This window comes from Doryrhamphus excisus, linkage group LG8 (genome assembly GCF_037039965.1).
Source record: "Doryrhamphus excisus strain RoL-2023G ecotype Guam linkage group LG8, RoL_Dexc_Guam_v1.1, whole genome shotgun sequence".
NCBI lineage: Eukaryota > Metazoa > Chordata > Actinopteri > Syngnathiformes > Syngnathidae > Doryrhamphus > Doryrhamphus excisus.
The window spans coordinates 18,016,408-18,031,180 of NC_136364.1; the positions used below are offsets into that span (position 1 = coordinate 18,016,408).

Below are 14,773 nucleotides of genomic sequence, written 5' to 3' on the forward strand. Positions count from 1 at the left end.
TTTAGCTACTCAAGATAAAGTACAATGAAATTGTTGCTGAAATGCAACCCACCGTTTTCAGTCAGTCCCACGTTATGATGCTCTGGGCTCCATCCGAAGTCTTCAGAAGGAGAGACAAGAGCACTAGCCGTCGAGCTAAAAGCCTGGACTGTCAACTTTGTATCCAGCATGACTCGTCATGTCCCAGGTAGTGAGGTAACACCTATTCTGTGAGCTCTGTCACTCACATGTGTCAAACTCAGGCCCGGGACACAAGAATACCCGTTTCCCCACCTTACAGGCACATTTAATATTCTATACTTGATTCACATCTTTAAAAATAATTTACAAAATGATTGTATATTAAAAATTAGAAAAAAGAAAATATTATTATTATGAGTTTTATTTATCTTTATTGTTATTGTACTGCATTTCTGTATACAGTCCTTGTCTTATATTAAAAACACAATACAGGATAAGTAAAAGCAATACTGTATACTGTACACAAGCAGCACAAATGTAAAAAGTGCTGTATTTATTCATTTAAATTTAACACATCCAATAAATAAATGACAATAAATTTATCTCACTTCCCTGCAGGGTGTCAGCGTTTCCTTGCATGATCAAGACCACCAAGCGGAGGGAGAGCGTCTCTTTGTATTGCTTGCATTGTTAGGCTTGCTGCCAGGGGTCAGAGGTTGACCCCCCCTGAGAATTTTATTGAGAAGGGCAATGTCAGGGGAATAAAACCAGCGCATCCTGACGCATGGCTCCGTTTTGTTGTGGATAGGACCACAGCGTGAGCCCATATGGCAGTATGGCCCCAGCAGGGAGCCATAAAACACACTGTACACTACATGACGGGGCCTTATGCTGCTGTTTTGTCCAGATTGGGCCTGATGTTTATATTCTTAATTTCTAACAGTAAATTCTAATGGAATTGTGTTCATAGGTATGACATCTATTATCCTCAATTACTTGTCGCTAGTAGATATAAAATATTTAGACACAAGCTATTAAGATCTCTACAGGCAGTTTGTGGGATCAAAATAAAACACTTTTTTCACATTTTTTCTACTTGTTTTTTAATATAGACATTTCTACATAATACATAGTGCAATGGAAGGCTGAACCTTTAGATCCACTATATATTTTTTCCTTATTTTCCAAATATTGCATTCACTGTATTTATTCATATGTTTGTATTATTTTTGAGTGTTACGTTACAATAATGCAGCTTAGTTGTCCATTCTCCCCAATTCGACCCTGGAGGCGCCACTTCTCCCTCCAGACAGTAGGTGGCAGTGTGCTACAGACTTGACGTTCTTTTCCTTCAAATACGGAAACGTAGCACATAAACACAAACACACTCGTGCGTTCTAGTTATAGACTCGTTTTAATCTCGACCATTTACAGCAAAAATATCAATAACGATGGAAAGGAGTTGCGGAGTAGTTTCTGCAGTTAAAGCGTTAGAGTAAGTCACATTTAACAGCTTGTTTGTCAAGTAGTTCATTCACATTGGTCATTTTATCGCGCTAAGGTGTATGTTTGTATACCAGTGCAGTGACTAAATGTATTTAATGTATGCCTATGGTCTCTTCCCGCTGTACGAAAACGAAGCACATTGTGTAAACCGAGTTATTATTTTTTACTGTACAGGTATGCGGGGGGTGGCTGCATATCGAGGTGCACATGTGATGAACTCCCTTGCCCGCTGCTGAGCTGGCTTGCATCCCAACTGAAGGGTCTGTGTCCGGAGCTTCAGGGTATGAAACATTAACGCAATTGCAACCCATGTTAGTCCAATTACTGACCTGTAGAAAAATTGAAAAGCTGCAATCAGAATTGTTTCAGCTTTTAACCCTCCTCTTGTGTTAGGGTTTTAATGCATAAAAATAATCACATAACATTTGTTTATTGCATCAAGGCTTTTTGACTTTGTCAGGAAACTCTATATCAACAAAATAAAACCAAAAAAATAATTTTTACTACATTTTAAAATGGTCTGGTTGAAATTATGACCACTGTATTGTTAGGGTCGGTTTCGACCCAGTTATAATAATATGACTATAAAGCAATATTTTGAGCCAAAACTGAAATCGCAAGTGTACAATTAGCCAACACAATGACAACCAGCTCCTCTTCTCATCATGTAAGCTTCAGGGGATTCTCGTTTTGACCGGTTTTTCAATATACCAGCAGAAAAACAATGTCCAGACATGTGAGGTGAATTCACTCATTTGACTGGCTGATTTCACATTTACACTTCGGATCATGGAAAGAATGACAAGAAGTACAGTGAACCAAGATCTGGACCAAATTTTTGGTGCAATGAGAGAGAGGACAGACCAGCATGGCCAATGAGATGAGCAGTGGAGTATGATCCAGAAGACATAGATGATGCGAGTCAGGTGAAGAGATTGCTGGTGGTGAAGCTGCTCCTGTTAGAACATTCAAGTCCAGAAATGGCAAGATCTTTTGAAGCTCAGTACCTCATGATGTACGTGGAAGGGCAGATGCTGCAAATGTCATCAAAATGACAACAATCGAGGAGTATAGTGACAAAAAAAGGCCTACATGCCCAAACCAAAAGTATTAATTTTCATGGATGAGGAAACCTAAGAAGGTAACCAAGAGATGAGAAGCAAATTCGATGGTAACTTATTGTTTTTAGTGTATTTTATAGCTGATGGGGTCAAAATGGGTCAAAACCGACCCGTTAACATAAGAGATGATACCAGAAAGCTAACACAAGAGGAAGGTTTTTATTTTTTTTTAAGTGTTGGCATAAATCAAGCAGTGAATGTGTTGCCTGCTCTAGCATATAAAAAATGTCTTCCCTACTTGCAGATTCAGGTGGAGGAAGTACCATCTTGCTGGTGAGAGAGCTGAGAAACATGCTTTCAGACTTGCACTCTCCCCTCACTGGGCTGACCTCTGAGATGCTGGGGCCCTCCATCCTCAACAAAGTCACTGGTGAGAAACAATAAGAGGGAGCCATGAGGTTTTGTGTTTAAGGTAATAGAGGCCTTGACACAACCCATAAATTTGTTACATATGCAGCTCTATGGCTTCAAATGGCAGAGAACCTTTAAAATGTTGTGTCAAACTTCTCTAGAGTTCCTTGTATCAGAATTGCAAGCAGCTCATATCATCAAATACAAAGAGCTTCATCCTGAAGATAATCCAAGTGGTGAGGAGTCTGAAAAAGAGCAAAGGGTGGTGAATACCGTGGCGCTTTCTCAGGAATATGGTGACAATGATTCAAACAACAACCAAAGTACAGCTGAGATGCAGGCGGAATGGATATTACTGCTTCACGCTCTAAACATGGATGCGTTCTCTCCTTATCCTGATGTGCTGCATGAGGTGAGCAGGCTCCGTATGAATTACTGAAGATTGTAAAGCTCTATAATAATTATATTCCTCTTGCTGTAATGCAGGTGGAGTCGAGGATTGCTCGTTTACCTGGTGAGGCCATGACAAAGCCTCTTCTTAACGCCAGCCTCAGCGCAGAGCAGTGGGTATGTTGTCTGTGCTTGATTCCAGTAACCTGCTACTGTATTGGGAATTCAACCTCATCTTCTCTGTTCCTCAGATGCAGCTTGAAAAAATAAATAAAGTTATGTCTGATGACTACGGCTGTCGGCAGCAAATGATGATCAAACGTTTTCAGGTTTCACTTGAGTCTTTTGCATGGGGAGACAAGCAGAAGGTAGGAAGGTTTAATCCAAGTACAGATAATATCTGTGAAGCCTGCAGCTAATTTGGTTCTTATTGAAGTCAGAATATTAGAAATAGCCACTACATTAAGTAATGTAACTGTTTGTGTATGACAGTACACAAATAAAGCACATCACTTCCTGTAACAGTAAAGTTTAATTGTTTATCATTGATTTTACAATGTGCATTTATATAATTTGATGTGTATCGAATGTTTTGTTTCTATAGTAAACAAGCATTTTTTTTGTGTTAATCATGTTTTAGCATTTTTTTCTCTACTTGATTTTATTTTTTTTACACAAAACTCCTCTGACAATCTGATTTATGGTGTTTTTTGGGTGGTTTTTAACACAGGAGCGTCGTGAAGCGCTGTCCTCAGTCCCACCGCTTGCATCCATCGCTATTTCATCCCGAGTGTCCATCCCTCTCCTACTAGCTACCAGAGAGGATCAGTCCTGCATTGAGCCAATTAAAGCTGGAACAACTACAAATGTTTACAAGGTATAATATATATTAACTATAATGTCTCCTGGCAGGGAATTGAAGACTCTGTAATTCTTCTCTGATGATTAGAAAATGATGGGCCACGTACCGGACAGAGGGGGTCGACCCGGGGAAATTGAAGCACCTATGCCGACCTGGGCAGAGAGAAGATCAGGACATGGAGGTGGACGCCATCAATGGCGGAAAAATCCAAATAAAAAGAGAAAGGGGAAGAGGGAGTAGTATGTAAATGTGTTTTTTTTGTAGTTTTTTTTATGGGAAAAATACTTCAAAAATACCAGTGGAATGCAACAAATGATTATTGGTTGTAAAACTGCATGTTGCACTTATGAATTTTTTCAAACCTTGTCAAATCTGAAGTGTGCAGGTATATGCTTTGTCATCTTCGAGGGAATTAAAATGAAAACGAGGATTATTATTTTTCTATTCTATTTTCACACTAAATGGATTAATGTATAAAACAGAATTACCGTGTTATCAACGTTGGCATGTTTTGTGCACATAAGATTTATCTAATAAAGAAATAACAAGACTTTATTGTGTGGTAATTTATGTTTCCACTATGTCCGTAAGTTACATAGGACGAGTGTCCTTTTGCCGGTGTCATACCGGAAGTCACCCGGAAGATGAATGATGCAACACAGAAAGTTCCGGAATAGCTAAAGGTCGCTTCATAAAGCGTTAGCCGGAGATCCGTGGCGCAGTCTATTTAGAATTTTCGCAGACTACATTTGCAAGACTAAAATTAATATTCACCATGCCGAGAGGACGCAGAAGCCGAATGGCTCCTCCAGCCAGGTAACATTTTCTATTGTGGGCTGATGAAATAAACGTGGCCGTTTGCTCTTTTAGCACAGCAGCGTGCTCGACTGTCATTCCTATAGAAATTACCTTTAACCCGCTTTAAAGGTCTATTTTATGGACATGCGTGTTTTAAAACTATACTGTTTTTTATGTGAGTGGGATTTGGCCCTATATGACAAACTGAAACAGTTGTACAATCAAGGTCACACTGTTCTCAAAACATGTCAACATGTTTAATGTCATAACAAACATAGGATTTGCCATTGCTGTTTTTTTTTTAAATCGTACAACATTACCAAAACAAGCTTTACATTTTTAAATGGTATATAATCTACCAGATTTTTATAGTGTCTTCCCTACTTGGATGCTATTTGACTAATCCTGTCTCATAAGTAATTGACTTTGCTACTTTTAGTTACCTCACCACATTAATGAGAACCACCACGTTGGAGATAATGAAAACACAACCTTAAGTGACACAGTGGAGTTATTTTCCACAGCTTTACTTCATTTCCTTTGCCTCTGTATTTGTACTTAACATAATAGATGTTGTGAATGTCCTCTTGATGCTATTATGTTCAGTTAGTCAGTTCCTGACAAATGTATCCATCTACTCTTTTCACCTTTCCTCTCAATCTGTTCACAGAAGTGCACCACCACCCCCACCTCCTCCCTCTCATGCACCCGTACCAGTTCAGGCGCCTCCATCTGCTTTGGCTGCTCCAGCCGCAGCACCCAAGCAGCCAGGTTTATTTGCCCAGATGGCAACTACGGCTGCTGGGGTAGCAGTCGGCTCTGCGGTCGGGCACACCATTGGCCACGCAATGACTGGGGCCTTCGGTGGTGGTGGGAATTCAGAGCCTGCACGGCCTGATGTCACGTACCAGGTATTCATTACTATATCCAGTCGTTTAATCGTGCAGTTGAATCCCACTGCAAACTACAATAGTAAAAAATGATATAATAGTAAAAAATAATATGTGAAAGATAAAATTAGGTTGTAGATGAATGTATTTTATCGTCAACCCTGTTTGTTTGCCAGGAGCCCTACCAGGCACAGCCATACCAACAACAGCAGCAGCAACAGCAGGCCTGTTCCTATGAACTTAAACAGTTCATTGAGTGCGCTCAGTCCCAAAGCGATCTGAAACTCTGTGAAGGCTTCAGCGAAGTGCTCAAACAGTGCAAGTTTGCTAACGGTAAGTATGGAAGCACAAGTTTAGATTTGCATTAGAAAAGTCATCTTTTTGAGATGAGTCTGTTTTCACTCAACAAAAATATAAACACAACACTTTTTGTCATAAGTGAAACTAAGAAATTCCGAAACATTCTCCATGTGTGTATGGTATTTGAAACAAATGGTGGTAACACCAGATACTGACTGGTTTTAAGACCCCTACGGACCACTACACATTTTGGAGTGACCTTTTATTGTGGCCAACCTAAGGTACACACGTGCAATAATCATGCTGCATCTTGATATTCCACATCTGTGAGTTGGGTAGATTAGGAATCATGAATGATGAATACTCACTAACAAATTTACAGATTTGTAAGAAATATTTAACAGCAATAGGCCTTTTGTGGAAATTTTTTAACATTTGGTTTTGGTATTTTTATATTAATACTTAATCTTCTCTCTGCAGGTCTGTCTTGAATCGGATCCAGGAACCTTGAAAGGATTGCCGGATGTCAACATGATCTAATTAACAACTGATCAAAGTGTCATTTAATTTTAGCAATCGACTTTCATCAGCAGGAATTTGTTAAATCCATGCATTTAGGAGAGTGCAGCAGAACTTGTAATCATAAATGTTTATATTATCCAATATTTTATTGTTTTGAATTGAATCTTCATGGGGAAAGACCTCTGTGGGACAACGGCATTGTTGGATCATAATTACTTGACCTGTTAGTGTTTGAAAACATTAAAACGCTTGGATCATGACACACTCAGTTTTGTGGTCTATTAAATATAGTTGAGGACACTGTTATATGAAGTTTTGTGTGTGTTTGTATAGAAAATTTACTTCAGTGTGTGTGTGTGTGTGTATATATATATAGACGGTAAATTTATGAAGTTAAATGTAAAACAAATTTAATGTCTGCAGAAGGTATTGAGCGATCAAGGACAGTCTTACATTGAATCTTAGATGACTTCTGGAATTGTATTGTAAGAGATTCAAGTCAAGTTTATTTATATAGCCCTTAATCACAAAAGAGCCTCAAAGGTGACGACAATCAACGACATCCCCTGATCTGAACCACCATCCTGGCAAGGAAAAACTCTAAAACCCATTTGGGTTGAAAAAAGAAACATTGAGAAGGCTGCAATGGATGACATATAAGTATATACAAACACTAATAGACTAATTGAAATATGTAAGTCACAAATAAATATAGTCATAGGACGGTGTTCTACTGACTTAATGTAGGAAAGTATAGAAAGCTATAGTCTTACATTGAAGACAGTCTGATATTAAACATTGACTTGATACAAATGACTTTCTATACAGTATTGAACTGCAGTACAGTCTTACATGGTGGTCATTTAATGTAGTCTTACATTCATGACATACACAATCATTCAAATAAAGTTGTATTCTACAAATTAAGTTGCTTATTTAAGACGTAGGACGGTTTATTACAATAAAGTATTGACGTCTAGGGGGCTAGACAGTGGACACTCCAACACATAAAGAGAGGGTGCCGTGAACGCAACGTTTATTTTTGGTGCCTTGACATTAGAGCTCCTCTGTCATGGCAGCGACCCCACCATGATGTTGGCTGTTATTCGTCCTCTTCGTCTCAATGATGGATAACCTTTATATGAGGGACTGAGCAGGACGGAACACGGTGAGTGGACCGTCCATTCGGACTGTGACGGGGTTTCCTGTCGTGTAATTTTAACTACTTTGTCAATGATTTGCCCATTTGTATTGCAGGGGAAACACTAGAGTAAAAGCTGGATGTCTTTCTCCCTTCAACGCGCTTTGCATCCGCAGTTACTGTTTAAGTGGTAGTTTCTACCAGTAAACGTTACACGGACATAATGTTAAAACCGCATTTAATGTATGTGCCAATCTATTCTCAGCAACGAGATGGTGTTTCCGCCGCTAGCATTAACACCTGTGAGCAACAAGTGCTTGATTACATTCATTGCGTTACTCAGCACTATTCCGGCATGTTGTGACAATACCCCCCTCTAGTGGAGGGAGCTTGCGACTGCGTTTAAATTTGTCATTTTTGGTGCCGTTAAACCGGACTACTGTGCCAAAATTAAGCCAATGACAGTTCACAATCGGTGTTTCATAACTTTTTAGGCGAACATTTATTCAAGGTGAGAGAATAAAAATAGATGAAATACTGAAAAAATGCATAGCTAAAAGTACATTGTGGTATCTGAAGGTAAGGCCCACAACAACCAGTCTTGTACCGGTCAAAAAACTTTAGCTTTCTTTGTTTTACCTATAGTACATTAACACATCAAAGTATCAGGCTACTATGAGGTTTGAAAGAAGCCGGTCCATGGTCTCAAAGCCATCCTAAAAGCTACCATAGCTTCACCAAAAACTAACTCCATGTTTTCCAAGCAGTATAGAATATGATCACAAATCAACACAAATCTCTTCTCTGCAGAGTGCAAGCAAAGAGCTGTTGATCACTCCATCATGACGAAAGAAGACGAGATCCCTGACTGGGTGGGGGCCCAGGAGTTCTATGACACGTATGAGCCCAAGGAGATTTTGGGAAGGTGTGTGTGTGTGTGTGTGATTTTTCATCACAACATTGCTTTTACAATCCAAAATCAATCACTCTGTAACACTGTTACACCAGCAACGATCTAGTTGAGGTATGCTTTTGTTAACTTGAGTTTGTTTTGGTTGACTTTTGAGAGCTGCTACGGGTTTACTGCAATACCAACACAAACATCTAAGGCGTCTTCTCCTTTTCAGGGGAGTAAGCAGTGTTGTGCGTCGTTGTGTCGACAAACGGACGTCGCAGGAGTACGCTGTGAAGATCATCGACATAACCCCTTCAGATAAGATGACTCTGCAGGAGATCGAGGAGCTCAGGGATTCCACATTGAAGGAGATTGATATACTCAAGAAAGTCTTGGGGCAGGAGAACATCAGTAAGCCCACTTTGAAGACACCTACAAATGTCCTTCAATTCAATTCAATTTGTTTAGTGGTGGTTGTTGTCCCATTGATCTATTCCAAGTAGTCCTTGGTTGCTAATCTAATGATATAAAACAACTTTGTGAACTGTTTCTTTGCAGTACAACTAAAAGACTGCTACGAATCCAAAGCCTTCTTCTTCTTGGTTTTTGACCTGTACGTAAGCTCCAGCAAGAGTGTTCTTCACACGTATGTGCTGTCCTGAATGTTGTGACTTTATTTGAATACTTATGTTCTATAATCCAGGATGAAGAAGGGTGAACTTTTTGACTACCTCACAGAGAAAGTTACTCTGAGTGAGAAGGAAACAAGGTCATTGAGTCAAATCTTCATACATTAGTCCTCACAAGCATTAAAATATATATTTTTTTCCTGTGTCTGCTATAGGAAGATCATGCGTGCTCTGCTGGAAGTGGTTCACTTTCTCCACGACCAGAACATTGTCCATCGAGATCTGAAGCCTGAGAACATTCTTCTGGATGACCAGACCAACATCAAACTCACCGACTTTGGCTTTGCTGTGCAAATCCAATCAGGACAGAAACTCAAAGGTTGGAGCTTAATATGTCAAGCAGGGGTGTCAAACTCGTGCCATGGAGGGCTCAGACACTGCAGGTTTTCTTTTTAGCTGGTCAATTGGAGGGAAGGAGCTCATCAATTAAATCAGTTCATGGAGAAGCTGGTTGGAGAGAAAACCTGCACTGCTTTGGCCCTCCATTGACATGTGATGTAAAGGATATCCATCCATTTTCTACTGCTTATTCTCACAAGGGGGTGCTGGAGCCTATCCCAGCTGTCTTCAGGCAAGAGGCGGGGTACACCCTGGACTGGTCGCCAGCCAATCACAGGGCACATATATACAAACAACCATTCACATTCACGCCTATGGACAATTTGGAGTGGCCAAACTCCACATAGAGATGCCTGAGCGGGGTGAACCCGGATCTCCTAGCTGTGTGGCCTGCACTCGAACCACTCGTCCACCATGCAGCCATAATGTATATCAATTCAAAGACGGCTGTCACAAAACTCTTTTGACCCATTATTAATTGGAGGATACCGAGTGGGGTACATTGCGGTCATCTACGACCATGCATTTGTACAGGATTCGTAACCCCTGCTTTCCAACAAATAGTCGTATTAAAGTGTGTTTTTGTTGTTGTTTGATATTAAAGGCTTTCATTATCTTTCATGCAGAGGTGTGTGGGACTCCTGTTTATCTCGCTCCTGAGATTATTCAGTGCTCCATGGACCCTGGCCATGAGGGATACGGAACTGCTGTGGACATGTGAGAATGACTTCCCTCATGATTGAAAGACTGTATATTACCTTTACATGACGAGCAATGAATGTTACCTATGACGAGTGTAATTAGATTTGTAGATGCCGCCATAAGTCTCATGAGCTTAAAAGCCAGCCTGTGCTCAACTAGTCTGCATTCCTGGCAAGTTTTATTTACTCATGTGAGCTGCCGCTATCATAAATACATTCTGACAAGGCAATTTCTGTCTGACGCGCGCAGATGGAGCGCAGGGGTGATCATGTACACGCTCCTCGCCGGCTCTCCACCTTTCTGGCACAGGAAACAGATGCTGATGCTGCGTATGATCTTAGAAGGGAATTACGACTTCTCATCGCCCGAATGGGACGACCGCTCAGACACTGTCAAAGATTTGGTTAGGCATACATTTGATTCCCTTCATCATTATGTTTGCTTTTTATATTCCTCTATTCCATTACCCAAACGACAGAAGGGTAGACACTTTGGTGTTTTGTCAGATATCTCGGATGCTTGTGGTCGACCCCAGGCAGCGTTACACAGCCATCGACGCCCTAAACCATTCGTTCTTCTCACAGTATGTTGTGGACGAGGTCAGGCAGTTCAGTCCATACAGGAAATTCAAGGTAAGGTTGGAACTCTGTTGTAAGTGAAGCAAAGTAATATTCCTTATTTATGAATTTCATTTAATTCATTCATTTTCTACCGCTTTTTCCTCACGGGGGTCGTGGGGGTGCTGGAGCCTATCCCAGCTGTCTTCGGGCGAGAGGCGGGGTACACCCTGGACTGGTGGCCAGCCAGTCACAGGGCACATATAGACAAACAACCATTCACACTCACATTCATACCTATGGACAATTTGGAGTCGCTAATTAACCTAGCATGTTTTTGGAATGTGGGAGGAAACCGGAGTACCCGGAGAAAACCCACGCATGCACGGGGAGAACATGCAAACTCCACACAGAGATGGCCGAGTGTGGAATTGAACCTTGGTCTCCTAGCTGTGAGGTCTGCGCGCTAACCACTCAACATCCGTGCCGCCGTATTTATGAATTTAAAATACCAAATTCTAATTCCGGGTTTTAACATTATGTGTGCGTTGCTTTTAACTGGGGCTGCACAGCGATCTAGTGGTTAGCGCAAAGACCTCACAGCGAGGAGACCAGGGTTCAATTCCACCTTTGGCCATCTCTGTGTGGAGTTTGCACGTTCTCCCCGTGCATGCATGGGTTTTCTCCGGTTTCCTCCCACATTCCAAAAACATGCTAGGTTAATTAGCGACTCCAAATTGTCCATAGGTATGAATGTGAGTGTGAATGGTTGTTTGTCTATATGTGCCATGTGATTGGCTGGCGACCATTCCAGGGTGTACCCCGCCTCTCGCCCGAAGACAGCTGGGATCGGCTCCAGCACCCCCACGACCCTCGTGAGGAAATGCGGTAGAAAATGAATGATTAACTGTGTGTATGTACAGTGTCCTTGGGTTCCTTGGATGGCGCTTACAAATAGTCTCTTCCTAATATTTGCATTTCAGTTCATTACCAGTTTTTATTCTTGAAAATGACTGTATTCAACCACTAAACATGACGTAATATATTTTTTAATTTTGATAAGAGTGAAGCTGAAACTGTACTTCCAAAGCAAACACAATGCTACACCCCCATGTCCCCCCCCAAATGACGCCAATGCCTTTAACTCTATCTTCTCATCAGGTCATCTGTATGACTGTACTGGCCACCATGCGCATCTACTGTAACTACCGCAGAGCAAAGCCCATCACCAAGGAGGTGATCAAGAGCGATCCATACGCACTCAAGCCTATTCGCAAGCTCATTGACGCGTGCGCCTTCAAGATCTATGGCCACTGGGTCAAGAAGGGCCAGACACAGAACAGAGCGGCACTTTTCGAGAACACTCCCAAAGCCATCCTGCTGTCGATAGCTGCCGAGGCAGACGAGCCTGTCCATCACATCTGGTAATGACAAGCTGGTCATCTGAGCTCTGCTGTTGAGAGAATTGTATGGGGAAAAAATGGTGAGTTACCAACCACTTAAATTGGCCTAAACAATACAGATGTCAAGTCATTCATTAAAAAAAACAAACATATGAACATACAATACTCAAAAACTTTACAATAAGGATTGAGCCAATGCAAATGTTTTTGTAATAGTAGGAAAAAATGCCATGAGATTTGTTCGGGAAAGCTACATTAAAACTTATGAGTCAAAATGTATGTCAACTTAAGCCATTACAGTATTACTGAGCCAACCTCTGCATTGTGTATTTGTGGCTTTCATTGATTGATATGAAATGTCTTTTTAAAGTAAATATAAGTATTACCATGTCTTTTCATTGCTTTACCTTTCCATGGTTTGATTCAGCCACCAAAGTGCATTTTAAAATGAATATTAAAAGGCATTATATTTTGCAATTCTATGCAAACACATGGACTCTGTTGCCATAATGTCACTTAAATCAACTTTAAGGATGTTGTGACATCTCTACGCGAGCAAAGCCTCAGGCACTACCATGGCAACACTGCTCCACTTGATAAAACAGGAGTGTCTCAATGCTCCAACTGCACTGAGATGACATACAACCATAAAAATAAAGCCATCTGTTTTACCTTAGCGCAACCTTTTCAAATAAATGAACTCAATGAGATTAGTTCTCAAAATTTTATTGTACAAGTTGAAACAAATTCCCTTGATATAATGGCACGTCACGCCAGGGGTGGCTTAGACTGACAGCTCATCCACATGAAGCCCTGTATAAAACACAAAAAAAACCATTACAAGATTACTAGAACACAATGTGTAACAGGGAATACATGATATTCATACAAAAAATACATTAAAATCAAACATGGAGGCATGACAATGATCAACACTGGAGAATTGTACTCATACCCATGTAGGTGGATGAAGCTGAGGGCAGAACATGCACATACGTGTTCATAGATATGAGGTACTAGTCTTGCATGGTGTCTGGCTGTGTCCACCACAGAGTTGGAACAGAATTCATCCATGCAGCCTAATTGCAGTCTCCCACTACAGTGGACCCGCCGTATAGCTTTGATTCATCTTTTTAAGTTTAGTGCTGTTGACTGATGAGATACTTCTGTCTGAGCTTCTAGTGAGAATGTGAGTTGTGTTTAGAACTATACAGGTAAAGCGGTATAAATCTGTCCCTTGATTGTCTACAAAGTAAACAAGGGCTTAAACCTGGATCATGTTTGGAGACAAGTTTTAAAAAATATACATATGGGCATTTCGATTACCTAATAGCAGGGGATCTACTGTACTATTTGATCCAATTGGATTGTGGATGTGTACCTAATCTTGTTTCACAAGCTGAAGCGTTGTCCTTGGTCCATGCCTTGATCACAAATCAATCTTGCAGCATATCTGTGGCAAAACAAAAAGCAAATGATGTTCCAACTATAATGGATGACACAGCAGTTGCTGTTTGATAGTGAGAATGTATTCACTCTGACGACAGAATGAGCCACGCAATGGCCCTTTTCATTGCTGAGTCAGCATGTGAAGAGTTAATTTAGCATGGTGTCTGACTGACTTTACTACTTCAAGTAAATCAGAATTCGGCCATGCGTTCATGTGTCGTCAAGCTGAAGTAAACAGTTAAACTAATTCAACTGTATTTAATAATGTCAATGTGGCAAGTAGGTAGCATATGCTAAAGCTAACTGGACTCATCGTCGGCGGACATTTAAGTTAGTTTCTTCATTTTCCCCCCTCTCAAACCTCATTTTGTCTCTGTAGAGTGTTAACACAAACCTGAAACCAAAAGATAGTTTTCGTTTCCTCGTCGCTTTGCTGTCTATTATTTGACTCCTTCTTCGGTTTGATGGCGGTCGTCGTCCATCACTTGCGGCCCACAAATACGGAAGAGTCGGCTGCAGACCCCGGACCCGAGATTCATCGTAGCCTACCACAGCCCTCACTGACCATTTTACTCTGTTTCCTCTCCGATAATATGTAGTGGACAAATCCCATGTTGTTGCTCAGAGCTCAAATTTAGCAGGAAGTCGTTATTTTCTACGTTCAATTGATCATTCACCGACGTACCTGTCTCACGTGGAGACGCCATGGTTCCCCTACTATCTTCTTCTTCTTCTGTTGTTTATTGACGGTTGGCAAGCAGCTTTTTGGTGCCCATTACCGCCACCTTCTGAACAGGAGTAAGGGACGTAATCTAAATCGAATCCTTTAATCTAGTCATAAGTCAAGTTTTTCTTAAATATTTTAAATATATATTATATAAAAATGTTCAGAGTTTA

General features: G+C 40.8%; 3 protein-coding genes, 1 long non-coding RNA gene and 2 other non-coding genes across 6 annotated transcripts; 3 read left to right on the top strand and 3 right to left on the bottom strand.

The window, feature by feature from the left end:
- Window positions 1–1,333: 1,333 nt before the first annotated feature.
- LOC131134628 (protein FAM98C) lies at window positions 1,334–4,741 on the top strand. The gene is made up of 8 exons (XM_058080116.2): window positions 1,334–1,456; window positions 1,642–1,748; window positions 2,833–2,958; window positions 3,101–3,351; window positions 3,426–3,506; window positions 3,581–3,697; window positions 4,060–4,206; window positions 4,279–4,741. The coding sequence occupies exons 1-8, from the start codon at window positions 1,413–1,415 to the stop codon at window positions 4,429–4,431; spliced, it is 1,026 nt and encodes a 341-aa protein (XP_057936099.2). The 5' UTR covers window positions 1,334–1,412; the 3' UTR covers window positions 4,432–4,741.
- Window positions 4,742–4,829: 88 nt separating this feature from the next.
- Window positions 4,830–6,961, top strand: chchd2 (coiled-coil-helix-coiled-coil-helix domain containing 2). Its single transcript, XM_058080122.2, has 4 exons — window positions 4,830–5,007; window positions 5,660–5,900; window positions 6,056–6,212; window positions 6,660–6,961. Exons 1-4 carry the CDS (start codon window positions 4,967–4,969, stop codon window positions 6,668–6,670), a joined length of 450 nt encoding a protein of 149 aa, XP_057936105.2. The 5' UTR covers window positions 4,830–4,966; the 3' UTR covers window positions 6,671–6,961.
- A 753-nt stretch (window positions 6,962–7,714) lies between these two features.
- phkg1a (phosphorylase kinase, gamma 1a (muscle)) lies at window positions 7,715–12,832 on the top strand. Its single transcript, XM_058080115.2, has 10 exons — window positions 7,715–7,869; window positions 8,653–8,767; window positions 8,970–9,148; window positions 9,296–9,350; window positions 9,441–9,506; window positions 9,582–9,745; window positions 10,392–10,482; window positions 10,717–10,870; window positions 10,974–11,099; window positions 12,186–12,832. Exons 2-10 carry the CDS (start codon window positions 8,685–8,687, stop codon window positions 12,450–12,452), a joined length of 1,185 nt encoding a protein of 394 aa, XP_057936098.2. The 5' UTR covers window positions 7,715–7,869; window positions 8,653–8,684; the 3' UTR covers window positions 12,453–12,832.
- A 287-nt stretch (window positions 12,833–13,119) lies between these two features.
- Window positions 13,120–14,615, bottom strand: LOC131134632 (uncharacterized). Its single transcript, XR_013628000.1, has 3 exons — window positions 14,271–14,615; window positions 13,809–13,880; window positions 13,120–13,240 (listed from the first exon to the last, which is right to left on the bottom strand). It is a non-coding gene; the product is annotated as an uncharacterized LOC131134632 (long non-coding RNA).
- Window positions 13,369–13,503, bottom strand: LOC131135145 (small nucleolar RNA SNORA15). The gene has a single exon (XR_009131535.2). It is a non-coding gene; the product is annotated as a small nucleolar RNA SNORA15 (small nucleolar RNA).
- LOC131135144 (small nucleolar RNA SNORA15) lies at window positions 13,952–14,084 on the bottom strand. Its single transcript, XR_009131534.2, has one exon. It is a non-coding gene; the product is annotated as a small nucleolar RNA SNORA15 (small nucleolar RNA).
- Window positions 14,616–14,773: the final 158 nt, after the last annotated feature.